The 12,958-nt window shown below is 44.1% G+C and overlaps 2 protein-coding genes across 2 annotated transcripts; both read right to left on the bottom strand.

Annotated features, from left to right (window-relative positions):
• Positions 1-1,080: 1,080 nt before the first annotated feature.
• Positions 1,081-6,590, bottom strand: LOC109466778 (CD209 antigen-like protein E). The gene is made up of 5 exons (XM_019764605.1): positions 6,486-6,590; positions 4,695-4,912; positions 3,391-3,565; positions 2,349-2,483; positions 1,081-1,778 (listed from the first exon to the last, which is right to left on the bottom strand). The coding sequence occupies exons 1-5, from the start codon at positions 6,538-6,540 to the stop codon at positions 1,660-1,662; spliced, it is 702 nt and encodes a 233-aa protein (XP_019620164.1). The 5' UTR covers positions 6,541-6,590; the 3' UTR covers positions 1,081-1,659.
• Positions 6,591-7,440: 850 nt separating this feature from the next.
• LOC109466779 (IgGFc-binding protein-like) lies at positions 7,441-12,398 on the bottom strand. Its single transcript, XM_019764607.1, has 10 exons — positions 12,302-12,398; positions 11,503-11,570; positions 10,962-11,134; positions 10,229-10,601; positions 9,536-9,744; positions 9,251-9,372; positions 8,797-8,947; positions 8,224-8,584; positions 7,958-8,107; positions 7,441-7,612 (listed from the first exon to the last, which is right to left on the bottom strand). Exons 2-10 carry the CDS (start codon positions 11,558-11,560, stop codon positions 7,488-7,490), a joined length of 1,722 nt encoding a protein of 573 aa, XP_019620166.1. The 5' UTR covers positions 11,561-11,570; positions 12,302-12,398; the 3' UTR covers positions 7,441-7,487.
• Positions 12,399-12,958: the final 560 nt, after the last annotated feature.

Genomic DNA, 12,958 nt, shown 5'->3' with positions numbered 1-12,958 from the left:
AGACTTTGCCCCGACCTATAGCTACCCCTCAAACCATGGGTTGGGGGACATTCGGTCAAATTTGTGAATGTGTGACAGAGGCTGTAACCTCACGGTGTAGGATTTTCTCAGTGTCTAGGTCTCCAATTACTTTGTAGTAAGGACCGCCCCTGCCCCCTATTAGTGTGTCAGAGGGCAATTAATGACGTAATTACAGGGCCACTGTAGGGGGTAAGATTCCTCTCTTAAGGGGGGTGGAAAGGGATGCTCTGGTATGGGTAAACATACACGGAAGAACTGAAGCTTTGTTCTGTTTGGGAGTACAGTTCAACTGAGAAGCCGAAGTCCAACGACCCTCCTTAGAAAAACGTAAACTTGTTCCGTCCTATTTATATGCAAATCGGGGCTACTGTACCTTGAACATTTAATACTGTACCTAGCCCGTCGTGGCATGAATGTACAATAAAGGTATTTCATTCATTCATTCATTCATTCATTCATTCATTCATTCATTCATTCATTCATTCATTCATTCATTCATTCATTCATTCATTCTTTCATTCATTCATTCATTCTTTCATTCATTCATTTAATACTTGTATCACGAAGATGTGTTTTATGGTTGTGCTTTATGTTGTGTGTTAATTGTTTTGAAATGTCCTGGAATGAACTCTTGGAATTGACTTCTTGTATATCTCAAGTTCTCAATACACATGTACTATAGATTCTATAGACCATTTTGAGTGTATACCTGTGCAAGACGACCTGTACTTAATATACATGTACTATAGATTCTATAGACCATTTTGAGTGTATACCTGTGCAAGACGACCTGTACTTAATATACATGTACTATAGATTCTATAGACCATTTTGAGTGTATACCTGTGCAAGACGACCTGTACTTAATATACATGTACTATAGATTCTATAGACCATTTTGAGTGTATACCTGTGCAAGACGACCTGTACTTAAGCCCACCAGGGCACAAGGCTACAATAAAAGTCATTCATTCATTGCCAAAACTACAACGGGCGAAGACGCAATAATAAAAAATATGTCTACCAGTGTGTATTTTTGAAGAAAAAGAAGTGATAGTGGTTGCCTTGGTATTGTTTAGCTGATTTATTCAAATTGAGTAAAATACATCATCACAATCAGAGTTTAGATATTCTGCTTGTATCATAAATACTTAATCAATCTCCAAGCAGGTCTTTATTTTGGTGACAAACCGTAAAAAAAACGACAAGACAGTATCAAATTGGCCAACTGTCTGGTCAATTTTATGATCTTAACGGTTGGCTACGTACTTTTAAACGAAAGATCTGCTTAGAGATCAATTGAAGTCTATACGACAAGCTTAAGGTTCCTGAGTGGAACGGAGGTTCAGAATTTTTGTCAAATCTTCCGAATAGAATGTGCTTGATGACATACATTATGATCGAGAAGTTGAATTTATATAACGATAGTTAGTTAATTTTGTATCTGCTAACCGTGTCCATTCATCTTGTTTTGTTGTGACCTGTACTTAGCCAAGTGTGGCAGAAATGTGCAATAAAGGTCTTCATTCATTCATTATTATCAATCATTCACTGGCGATGCTATTACAATCTACTGACACACAATGTCGCACTCCGCGGACATGTCGGTGTCTATCCGCAGTGTCTCCGCGGAGATGGCTAGGCGGCCAGGCGCTTCTTCTGGATGACGTAGAGCGCCCCCATGGCAACGACCGCCAGGACGCCGACCCCGGCCACGGTCAGGGCGGCGGTCAGGTTGTTGCTCTCTTCGCGGGGAACTGTGGGGTAAATAGGTAAGGTTAACTCTCTACCATCACTGGCTCCCTCAGACAAGAGGCGAAGTAACAGGGAGGTCGAAAAGGCAAAAAAATTAATTCGACCCTATCCTAGCACGCACGAGGCGGTACTCTACGAGCCCCTTGCCCTATATAGTAAAACTCCTAAATGAGTTGTAAACGTAAACAATTAATGCATTATCTCTTTTGTCATGTATATATTTTAATGTTGTAGAGGTCGCAATTCAATTTTATGTATACATTCCTAGCTAGATGATATTTTAAAGTTGCTATAATGTGGGCAATATTATATTGGGGAATACAGTAAAGATGATTTTAAACCACTGAGTGAATGAGCGAGTTTGTGTGTGTGTGTGTCCGTGTGTGTGTGTTTGTGTGTGTGTGTGTGTTTGTGTGTGTGTGTTTGTGTTTGTGTGTGTGTGTGTGTGTGTGTGTGTGTGTGTGCGTGCGTGTGTGTGTGTGTGCGTGTGTGGTTTATAACAGTATAGAAGGCATCCTTTAGCTTCTATTTTTGTATGTGATGAAAATAACAACAACAGTGTGGATTCTTACGGTACTCCTCCAGAGCCCTCCTGACCCTGTTGTCGTGGCGGCTGGAGATGCCGAGCTGTGCGGCGCACGTGGTGATGGCGGACTCCACACACAGCTTGTACTCGTCCTTGTCTCCCGCACAGTCGTCAAGCACCGCTAAAACAACAGTCAAGCAAAACTTTAAATAGCCTGGTTACCAAACCTATTATAGCTCCCAAGTCCTACATCCTCTCCGCAAATAGAGGTTCTGGTTCGAATAGATTTGCGGAGAGGATGTAGGACTTGGGAGCTATAATAGGTTTGGTAACCAGGCTAAACGTTAAAGGCATCCAATGCAATTTCATGGCGGTAAAACTGGAGATATTCTGAATGAGGCAGTCTCTATGATATTGACACATACTGCCTCAAATAGGCATTTGATTAGGTATTTCATACTTCAGGTATTTAGAACTGCAGAAACAAGTCCCAAGATGAGCCCGTTATTTTCCACTAGAACCCGTTAGGAGGCATGTTGGGAACCTGTCTTAACGGACAGGGTGCAGTACCACTAGAACCCGTTAGGAGGCATGTTGGGAAGCTGTCCTAACAGACAGGGTGCAGTACCACTAGAACCCGTTAGGAAGCATGTTGGGAAGCTGTCCTGACGGACAGGGCGCAGTACCACTAGAACCCGTTAGGAGGCATGTTGGGAACCTGTCCTAACAGACAGGGTGCAGTACCACTAGAACCCGTTAGGAGGCATGTTGGGAACCTGTCCTAACGGACAGGGTGCAGTACCACTAGAACCCGTTAGGAGGCATTTTGGGAACCTGTCCTAACAGACAGGGTGCAGTACCACTAGAACCCGTTAGGATGCATATTGGGAAACCGTCCACACTAGAACCCGTCCTAGAACCCGTCCTGGGAACCTGTCCTAACGGACAGGGTGCAGTACCACTAGAACCCGTTAGGAGGCATGTTGGGAACCTGTCCTAACAGACAGGGTGCAGTGCCACTAGAATCCGATAGGAGGCATGTTAGGACCCTGTCTTAGTGGACCGTATACAAACAAAACTCCACCCACCTTTCTCGCAGACGTAGTGCTTGAGCTCGCTGCAGAGGTGGTTGTTCCAGTTGTAGCTGTACTCCACCCGGATCTCCACACACTGCTCGGTGTCCGGGTTGTCTGGCTGGACGCCGTCCCAGTTACTGTAGTCGGAGGCGGTCAGAGTGCTGCCGTCACTCCAGACAAACTGGTGCTGAAATAAAAAAAATCAAAGAATTTTTTGTAGAACATACGGTCACACCGATTTAATTTGTTGTTTCTCGGATTCACCATGTCCATTTTTTTCTGATTTGCAAAAAAACAAGACTTGAGGTTCTGAATCAACTGCAAAATGCTCAAGGAAAGACATATTTTGGCCACAACGGTTGAAGACAGTCCTTTTCGTCCTAGTTGTTAAACCTATTGTTTTGATTATAAACCAGCCTGATATGTTGACTTCATGGCTCATATCGTAACATGTCCGGCCTTCATAGGGTGCCTTGGCCTGTTTTTTTTTTTATTTCGCCCTGTCGCTTCATATTTTTTCTGGAAAAATCCGAGAAACAACAAATTAAATTGGTATGACCTAATGAAGACCCGTAGGCTAAGGAAAAAGTGATTCCTATTTCAACCATGAAAAAAGTAGGGTGGGTAGGTAGGGATTATCTTCTTTTCTTTTTTTTATACTAGACTTTGGTGATCTCTAGTGATCCAGCTTATACAATACGGTTTAATAAAAGTAAAACTTGCATAAGGACACTTACATTTTCAATGTCAATGTTGGAAAACCAATTGTATAACGTTTCATCACTCAGGTGTTAGATCACGGAGATAGAAATGGTTGATCAGCTCGAAAAATTTATGTCCCTTGCAGGGGTTCACAAAAAAGGCTAAGGTTGGCAGTTTTTCTAGCGTCGGTCAGGAAACAGGAAACACAACAAAAGTGAATCATGGAATTCTCTTGTCCATACACACAAAGAAGTTCATAAAATCTCGATATCATTAAGTCTTCTACATAGAATTAAAGTTATATTAGAGTAATTCAGCCTTCACTTAATAGAGATTGTGGGCGATATAAACTCCCTGGCATTTTTTATCAATTGCTCACGTCACGTATCAGTTAAGTCTCGTGAATAAGGTCACGCGTTTGTAACCGTAACTCTCGCGAGATCACGTTGTGAAGTGATTTTTCATTCATTATCCTGATGAAGGCGACAGTGGTCGCTGAATATTTGATCCCTGTACAATTATATTGTGTGTTGGAATAAAGTTCAAGGCCTTACTATGATTACTTCTAACACAGATGAACTTTCATGATAAGAATTCAAGTTATGTTCTCTTACCGTCGGGCTGTTGAGATCGTCCAGGCCGATCCAAGTGTCGCCGTTGTAACTGTTCTTGATGGTGTCCCCGAGGAAGGCGTCCAGTCCGGCCGTCTTCACCACGACGAGACGAGCCCCGTCTGCCTGGCATGTCGCCCTGGCGTCCTCGTACGTTTTGCTGTCGGTAGAGAACTTCAGGCACGTGCCCTGGGCCTCTAAGTAACCAGCAGGGCAGGCCGCTGGAAAAATATAAAAGTGCCCGAATGGTCAATATGTCTTGACCGTATGGTAACTATGTTTTAAACGCCAAAGTACCAATAGGATCACGGTTTGCTGTCGGTAGAGAACTTTAGGGACGTGCCCTGGGCTCCTATGTAACCAACAGGGCAAGCCGCTGGAAAAATATAAAAGTGCCCGAATGGTCAATATGTCTTGAACGCCAAAGTACCAATAGGATCACGGTTTGCTGTTGGAAGAGAACTTCAGGCACGTGCCCTGGACCTCTACGTAACCGATCGGGCAAGTATCTGGAAAAATATGTCTTGAACGCCAAAGTTCCAATGGGATCACGGTTTGCTGTTGGAAGAGAACTTCAGGCACGTGCCCTGGGCCTCTGCGTAATATAACCGATCGGGCAAGCAGCTTGAATAATATGAAAATGCTCGAAGTGCACGTTAAATACGCTTTGAACGTCAAAGTGTAGGATCTGGGATTTGTTTCAGCCTAAATCAAAGTGTGAAACAACTCCTAAAGGATGTTATCGGAAGTCTCTAAGAACGTGACTAAATCAGTTCAATCCAGTTTTATCAAAAATCGACTTGCATGTCACATACACAAGGTCACGTAAAATATGTGGAATTTTTACAGTCCCTGCACATATATTAAGGCTGTCCATTAACGATGGTGGTCAAAGAACCACCATCACCAAACTACGAATCAGCTGTCATAAACTCAGCATCGAAAGAGGAAGGCTCAACCGCACACCTCTGGAGCAAAGGATTTGCCAATTTTGTAGCTCAAACAAAGTAGAAGATGAAGCCTGTTACTGATTGTAGTTTATATAGTGATGATAGAAATATTTTTAGATATATTACTAGTACGTTTCCATATTTCCAACACTTGCCTAATATTGAAAAATTTATCTTTCTTATGCGCTTTGATCATTCTGTACTATACAAACCCATCTCAAATTATATTTTCAACATCACAAAGAAACGAGAAGAAGCCGAACCCCTGTATTAGAGTAGTTTTAGAGCTGTTTATACTACAAACATGTATATTACCTATTTCATCTGTTGACCTGTACTTAGCTCGATAGGGCATGAATGTACAATAAAGGTTATTATTATTAACTTGAATAACAGTGAATCTTAAATCAGAGCACGACGACTGAGTAACTCTGCCATACGTAACAAGTTACATGTTCTTGTTGTCAAGCTTTGCTCAAAACATCCATCTGAACTTTGATACCTCTTCATGGAGGCAACCATAACGCCATGGTTGGTTACTTACAAAATCATAAGTAGTAAAAGAAAGTATATTTCTTGCCATAAAATGCATTCAGCCTACCGGACACAGCTTAATAACGACTTCAACGCGTTTTGAATACACATCGTAACTAAAACTTTTCTGACGTAAAGTTCAGTGTGAATAGGAGTTGAGCGAAAAGAGAACATACTAGTAACTTGTGCGTGTTGATCAACGTTACGAATGTTCTACATCAAGCTTTCTAGACGACATCAAGTCACTAACAGACACACAAGACTATCTGATATTGTCCACATCTATGCGTCGATTATGACATGTACTCACCAAGACTTTGCCCCACCAGCCCCAGAATCACGCTCAGGAAACACAGGCGCGACATCTTTGTTACGTGCGACGGTATCTGATGGGACCAAAGGGCACAGGTACACGCGCAGGTTGGGCCGAGCTAATGTTTATCTCTTACCTCCCTCTTTGTTTGCATGTGGTGATTACCCCTGCCATGGGACTCTTGCCATGGAACAAATATGTGTATCATGTGTGTATTATTATTTGATTGTTGTGATCTGTATTGATTATTATGTGATACCCTGCATCAATCCAACCGTATAAAGGCTGCGACTGCACGGGTACTGTTTGGACAATAGAAAAACATTTGCCTAATCTCCAAGCAGATCTTTTGGTGGCTGTAAAGACAGTTCACCTTATCCGGTACGTATATACACAGAACGAAAATTCCCATATATTGTTAACGTGTCCTACTGCCACATCTGCCTAAATAGGTTAACTTTTTTTCTACTTCATTCCAAAAGTGAGGCCAAATCATCAATACATGTAACATGACTATATTGTAATTCATATATTTTTATCGATGATAGTTTGTACTGTAGTTATGAGAAAAGTGGCGGGCCCTGACGAAACTAGTCAGCTCTACGCACCACGTGCAAGAGGATTGAGTGAGTGAGTGAGTGAGTGAGTGAGTGAGTGAGTGAGTAGTTATGATTGTAGGATATTTCAGTTTTGTAGTATTGTTGTTTTACTGTCATACATTTACCATGTACGATTTTCGAGCAATAAAGTTCATTCATTCATTCAATCGGCCAGCAGGCAGTATCCATTAGCCAGGCAGTTACCATTTGTGGGCAAAGATATATCTTCAGCAAGTACAAGTAAAGATATGCTCATCGAGAAAAGTACAAAAAATGAGACAACAACAATATCCAGCAATTTACCATTTGTATTGTTTCATTGCGTTTCAATACCTAAAGCTACTACTTAATTTCATCAGCCGTCCCACATGGTTAAGAAAGGGGGCTTCTGCTAGGCCATTCAGGCCGCCAGGAGGCGCTTCTTCTGGAAGTGATACGTCATCGCCATGGCAACGACCATGACCACACCCACGACGCCGACAGCAATGGCGGCCACGACGAACTCCTCAGCCTCTGGCTCTCCATCTATACAGAGATAATAAAAATTACAGGCTTTAACAACAACTCCTGACCATAGTTGGCGGGGGTTCGGCTAGTGTTTGGGAGGACAAATTCTTAAATGGCAGCACGTCGGCAGAACGTACTGGGCAAAACCCTGATTTTTCGCGGTTTTCGCTGGATCGATTTTTGGTCAACGTTGCATCAGAATTTTGCCTGTTGCAGACGATATCTTTTCCGATATAACATTTGGAAACTACAGACGGGATGTTAATATACGACCTTATATGAGGTGTTCTGCCGTGTGTACAATACATTGCGGGTTTAGTGCAGGTGCAGTACGTTCTGCCGACGTGCTTGACAGGGCCTTACCGAAGTCCTCTGTCTCCTCGGCAGCCCTCCTGACGCGGTTGTCCCGGTTGTTCCCGCTGCTCAGGAGCGCGGTGACGACACAGTTGGACAGCTCCTGCTGCACACAGTCCTTGTAGTCGTCCTTGTCACTCTCACACGGAACTGGTGCCTCTGATAGATTGGATAAACATGACAACACATTTTCAGGCAGAACAGTATTCTTAACGCCATAGATCAGGAGATGAATAAAGGAATGTGATCAAATGTCGAGTAAAATTTGGTCTTACGTGCTGCCAGATCTTCGTCGATTGCTCCGTCTCCATCATCGTCCAGTCCGTTGGCCAGCTCCTCGTCAATCCGGCCGTCACAGTCGTTATCGATGACATCCCCGGGAACGGTGGCGGAGACCACGCAGGGCGCGGCGATCTGGGCCAGCCGGAGCCCGCCCGGGTAGCCGTACGACTCGGGGCTGGTGAAGCCGTACACGGAGATGCCGAAGGTGACGATGGGGGAGGTGTGGACCAGGGTGTGGGTGCCATCGGGGATGTCGATGCGGGTCCCAGACAAGGTGGTACCGGGAATGGCCATCCAGGTGACACTAGCGTCGAGGGGGTTGCCGTTCAGACGCAGCCCGGCCTTCTCAGAATCCTGTAATAATAAGACACGTACACGAACTTAAAAATTGAATCCAGTTAACGAAATGGCAGGAGAACAAGAAACACGAGCAACAAGCTCGTAGGTAGTATAAAAGAAATGTGGACACCTCTGAATGTCTGTTGACAACATGACGAAGCTGAAAAATGAGACTGTACACGGTCATCAGTATCATACCCTATTGCCAACCTGCTATCCTTACCTACCCGTATCACAATATTCATGTGGTGAGTCAGGGAGGCGGGTTGAGAGATCAGCGGAGTGGTGGCGAAGGTGTAGTCGGCGGCGAACTGCTGCAGGGGCGGGATCATCAGCATGAAGGGGTCGGTGGCTGTGCCGTCGGCGTCGCCGGTCTTACTAAAGGGGTGGAAAAGATAGGGGCTTCTAAACAATCGTTGAATCTAGCAATCTTATATAGTAAGGACGGATTTAGCAATAAGAATTGGTTTAAGTAGATCGTTCTCTAAATGCCAAATGCAAGAAACACACAAATACAAAAATTTATTAATTGTGGAAAATGTGTAGATCTTGGCACATTGGCGACATCAAATACGCCTGTGTCCTCATCAGTGTTTGGACACAGTATCAACGATAAGCCAAAAGGCCCGGTGGGCGTCACTCCACCGTACAGGGAGATGTAAATAAATCGTAAATACGTACCTGTATTGCATCAGGAGCACAGGTTCAGTTGTAACGACATGAAGGTATTCGTCCGACCCGGCACCAAACTCCCAGACCTGACCGGCGTCCAGAGTCCGTGGGTTCTGGCCTGTGACATCGACCTAAAAGTCGGACATCTCATTACTGGTACATGGAACATTGTTTTCGTTGGACATCCTATGAAATTTCAGGTATCAAAACTGGAAAGATAATCTGTATGATTTTTGACAACTTGAAGCAAATTTCCATCACAACTACATCAGATTTTCCATGACAAGTCCTAACCTGTGTATTGTCCCTAGCTGCGACGACCCTGAACTTGTCCCCTGCTGTCCTCTTGGTGAGCGGCACGGTGACGAACTCCTTCCCCCAGGTGTCCACGGGTGGGATCATCTCCACGATGTGGTCTCCTGTTCCAGTCTGGCCGTTACCAACGACGACGAAGAGATTTCCACTCAGGACAGCGACGTTCTTGTCGGAGGTGATCTTGGACCCTGCACAGGTGAGGCAAAATGGTTTTATGTTATTACATCGCTCACCGCTCAACCTATTGCCTGTAGACCACATTTGGTCTGTCAGTTGAGAGTTTGGACCAGGGTTCTCCAAGCTGTGCGGTTTTCGTATAGCTTCCCGGCATCTTCAAAGAAAAGGTAAAACTTTGTTCTTTTGGCCAGGATTTTCTTTAGACCATCATTTCAACTGATGTGAGGAGAGAGTAGCCGGCCCACCCAATAACAATAACAATTGTTCTTCCAGTTGGAACGTGCTGGGATGAATCGCAATGAAGGTTGGGAGCTGCCCAAGTCCTATTTACCCCTACTCCGCAAGGAGGCGGAGGAGGCCAGAGGATCTACACAAGTCTCGACCTAGTCTCGTGTTCTCGCGAGACTAGGTCACTCCGTGATCAAGCTGTTGAATAATATTCCACTGATTGAATAATATTCCACTAACAATTATTCTCCCTTTGTGAACACTGACCTGTCAGATCAGCAGCGCTCTGCACCTGTAAGGTCCGCAGACGGTCGAGAGTGACGGTGATGGTCTGTCCGGCCGTGTACGCTGTCCCGCCAAACGTCACGTCCTGCGTCGGCACGATGTTGACGGTCGTCCCGTCGCTGACGCCGACGATGCCGAACTGTGAGGGCTGGTTGGAACTCGGGGTGTAGCAGGAGACGAAGTACTCGGTCCCCAGCACGTCGGTGGGGAGGGCCAGGTAGGCGTCAGAAGACGCCTGTTCGGCGAAGACGCCGTAAACTACGATCTCTTCAGTAGCGGTGACGAGGATACCGGTGCTCTGTGATGCGCTTCCGCGGAGCTCCACGGCAGTACGCGGCAGATTAACGGTTTGGACCTAAACAAACACAAGGCAATACAAGAAATCTGAGATTCCAAACCTCAAGTTAAACTTGCATTAGCTCAATCATATTTTTAATATCAATATTGGAAAACCGATTGTACAACGTTTCATCACTCAGGTGTCAGATCATGCAGCTATAAAAGATCGATCAGCTTAAAGAATTTGTGTCCCTTTCAGAGGTTCACCAAAAAAGGCTAAGGTGGGCAGTTTTTCTAAGGTCAGTCGGGAAACAGGCATTTTTCTTCGGCCTTAGCAGATAGATAGAAGGGTTTGCCGTGGCCAGTCACGGGCCACACAACCAACACATGTACAGACCCCAATCCCGAAAACCCAAGAGCCAGCAGACTGCCTTACCTCTCCGAACCTGATGCTGAACGTGGTGGTAAAGCCGACGCCGAGAACATCCACATAGACGGTGGCGGGAGTCTGGGTAGTCCCCGCCACCAGCAGCCTGGGTTCGTTTAAGTCACGCTGCATGTTCTCCGTGAAGGTCAGGATGAACTCCGTGCCCTTGTTGTCACGGACTCCTATTAAAATTCCATCAAATGAGTCCATGAAAATGGTGATATTGTCTTTGGTATGTCTATGTGTGGCTGTGTTTCTAATGGCCTTTAGATTGGGTTACAATGGATATGGTTGGGTTCAGGCTGTCCCAGAGTGAGAAAGTCGTTAATCTCTTCTACTTTTGGTAACGCTGTTTTACAGGTTTTTTTCATTACATGACCTCCTTGACAGCACACAGTTGGGCTTGTATATGTTACAACGGGTGGTCCAGCAGCACATGGCAGTAATATCATTAAAGCTCAAGAATTTACTCAATCCAGAATTAGGCACAAAAAAGTGGAAAACGACAAATGCAGTATTTGTGAATGCACAACAATTTATTACATCTTACCTTGCCCTGCTACAACCAGCACCAATGCCAGAAACGTACACGCCGAAATGGCCCTCATTTTTCTGCCCCTGAAAGATTCAAATAAACACATAAGAAAATTAAGTCTGCTCATATCTAAAATAAGGTATCATAGTCATAGCTATGGTCTGCAACAAGGAAGGGTTTGGTTCTTACGTAAAATCAATACTTGCAAACACGGCCGTATTTATTTTCACCTATCTCGCCATACAGTTACCATGGGGCTGTTGGCATGTCCTAATAACTTCGTGATCTATTGACTGTCCTTTGTAGTTTTCGGGACGTAATAAGTAGGTATTGTACATCCGTTTGAAACACAGGTATGATACTTAACTATTTAAAGAAAGAAGGAATTGCACATGTGCTGCCCAGTAGGTGCTGATTTTCATAAGGTACCATGTACAAATGACTCAATGTTGTCATACCGAGTTATGTGTTAAATCCCTAACCCTCGAGCAGATCTTTCGGTGGCTGCAAAGACAGTATCATATTGGGCAGGCAGTATCAATTTGCAAGACAGATACCATTTGACACCCGGGCTGGGCTGGCGTGACAAAAAGATACCAGGACAAAAAGGAAAGCCCAATAAAACGCCTACGAAACGAGTGAAAAATGAGCCGAAGCCTAAATCTCTGCTTGGGGAGTAGTTAATCCCCTCATTGTACCAAACCTACCATTACACACAAAACCTTAAACACGCCGCCATAGCCTTCAATCTTGACTTAAGTCATAGTACACGTAAACTCAATAGACCATACGTATCTGATAAAAATGTACTTACCTAGACCTTGTCCAAACGCCTGAAGAAAACCGTGCACTGTCACACTGCCGTGATGTGCGCGTGTGGGATCTCAGGTTGTGCTGATCTAACAGATAACCGTTTAGACCCTGCCCTTTATGTTTGTCATACACACAGAACACAGAGCTGTTTATCTAGAAGTCCTCTCTTGGTGACTTCTTGAATTCCGTTTTTTCTGTTGTTAAGGTTGTTTTTTTACAGAATCATTAATCATTACAGAGATTAAAGAACGAAAAGGTAGTTAGTTTACACCATTATACTATAAGATTGCACAGATTGTATAAATCGGGTGAAAAGTGGGTGATGTGGGGTAAATAAACAGGGAAGCGCAGTGAGGGGCAATCCACAAACAATGGAACTTACCACAGTCGTGAACAGTTTCTTGCCTAGACACACACAACTTCACTGGAAACCTGAATCAATTCTTGTACATGTGAATGTGTACACCGTGGTTTCGACATGGTGTACACATTCTATCCTCAAGTGCATATTTTCAAATGGTTGGGCATTTTCTGTATCTTCTTATATATTAACACATCGAACTACAAACTAAACACATCAAATTGATCAGTCAAGTTACCATACTTATTATACGGTACTTATTAAAATGTGCAAAAGGAAGCAACAACAAAACAAAAC

This window comes from Branchiostoma belcheri, unplaced genomic scaffold, assembly GCF_001625305.1.
Source record: "Branchiostoma belcheri isolate BF01 breed outbred unplaced genomic scaffold, Haploidv18h27 scaffold17, whole genome shotgun sequence".
NCBI lineage: Eukaryota > Metazoa > Chordata > Leptocardii > Amphioxiformes > Branchiostomatidae > Branchiostoma > Branchiostoma belcheri.
This window is presented reverse-complemented; position numbering and strand designations above follow the sequence as displayed.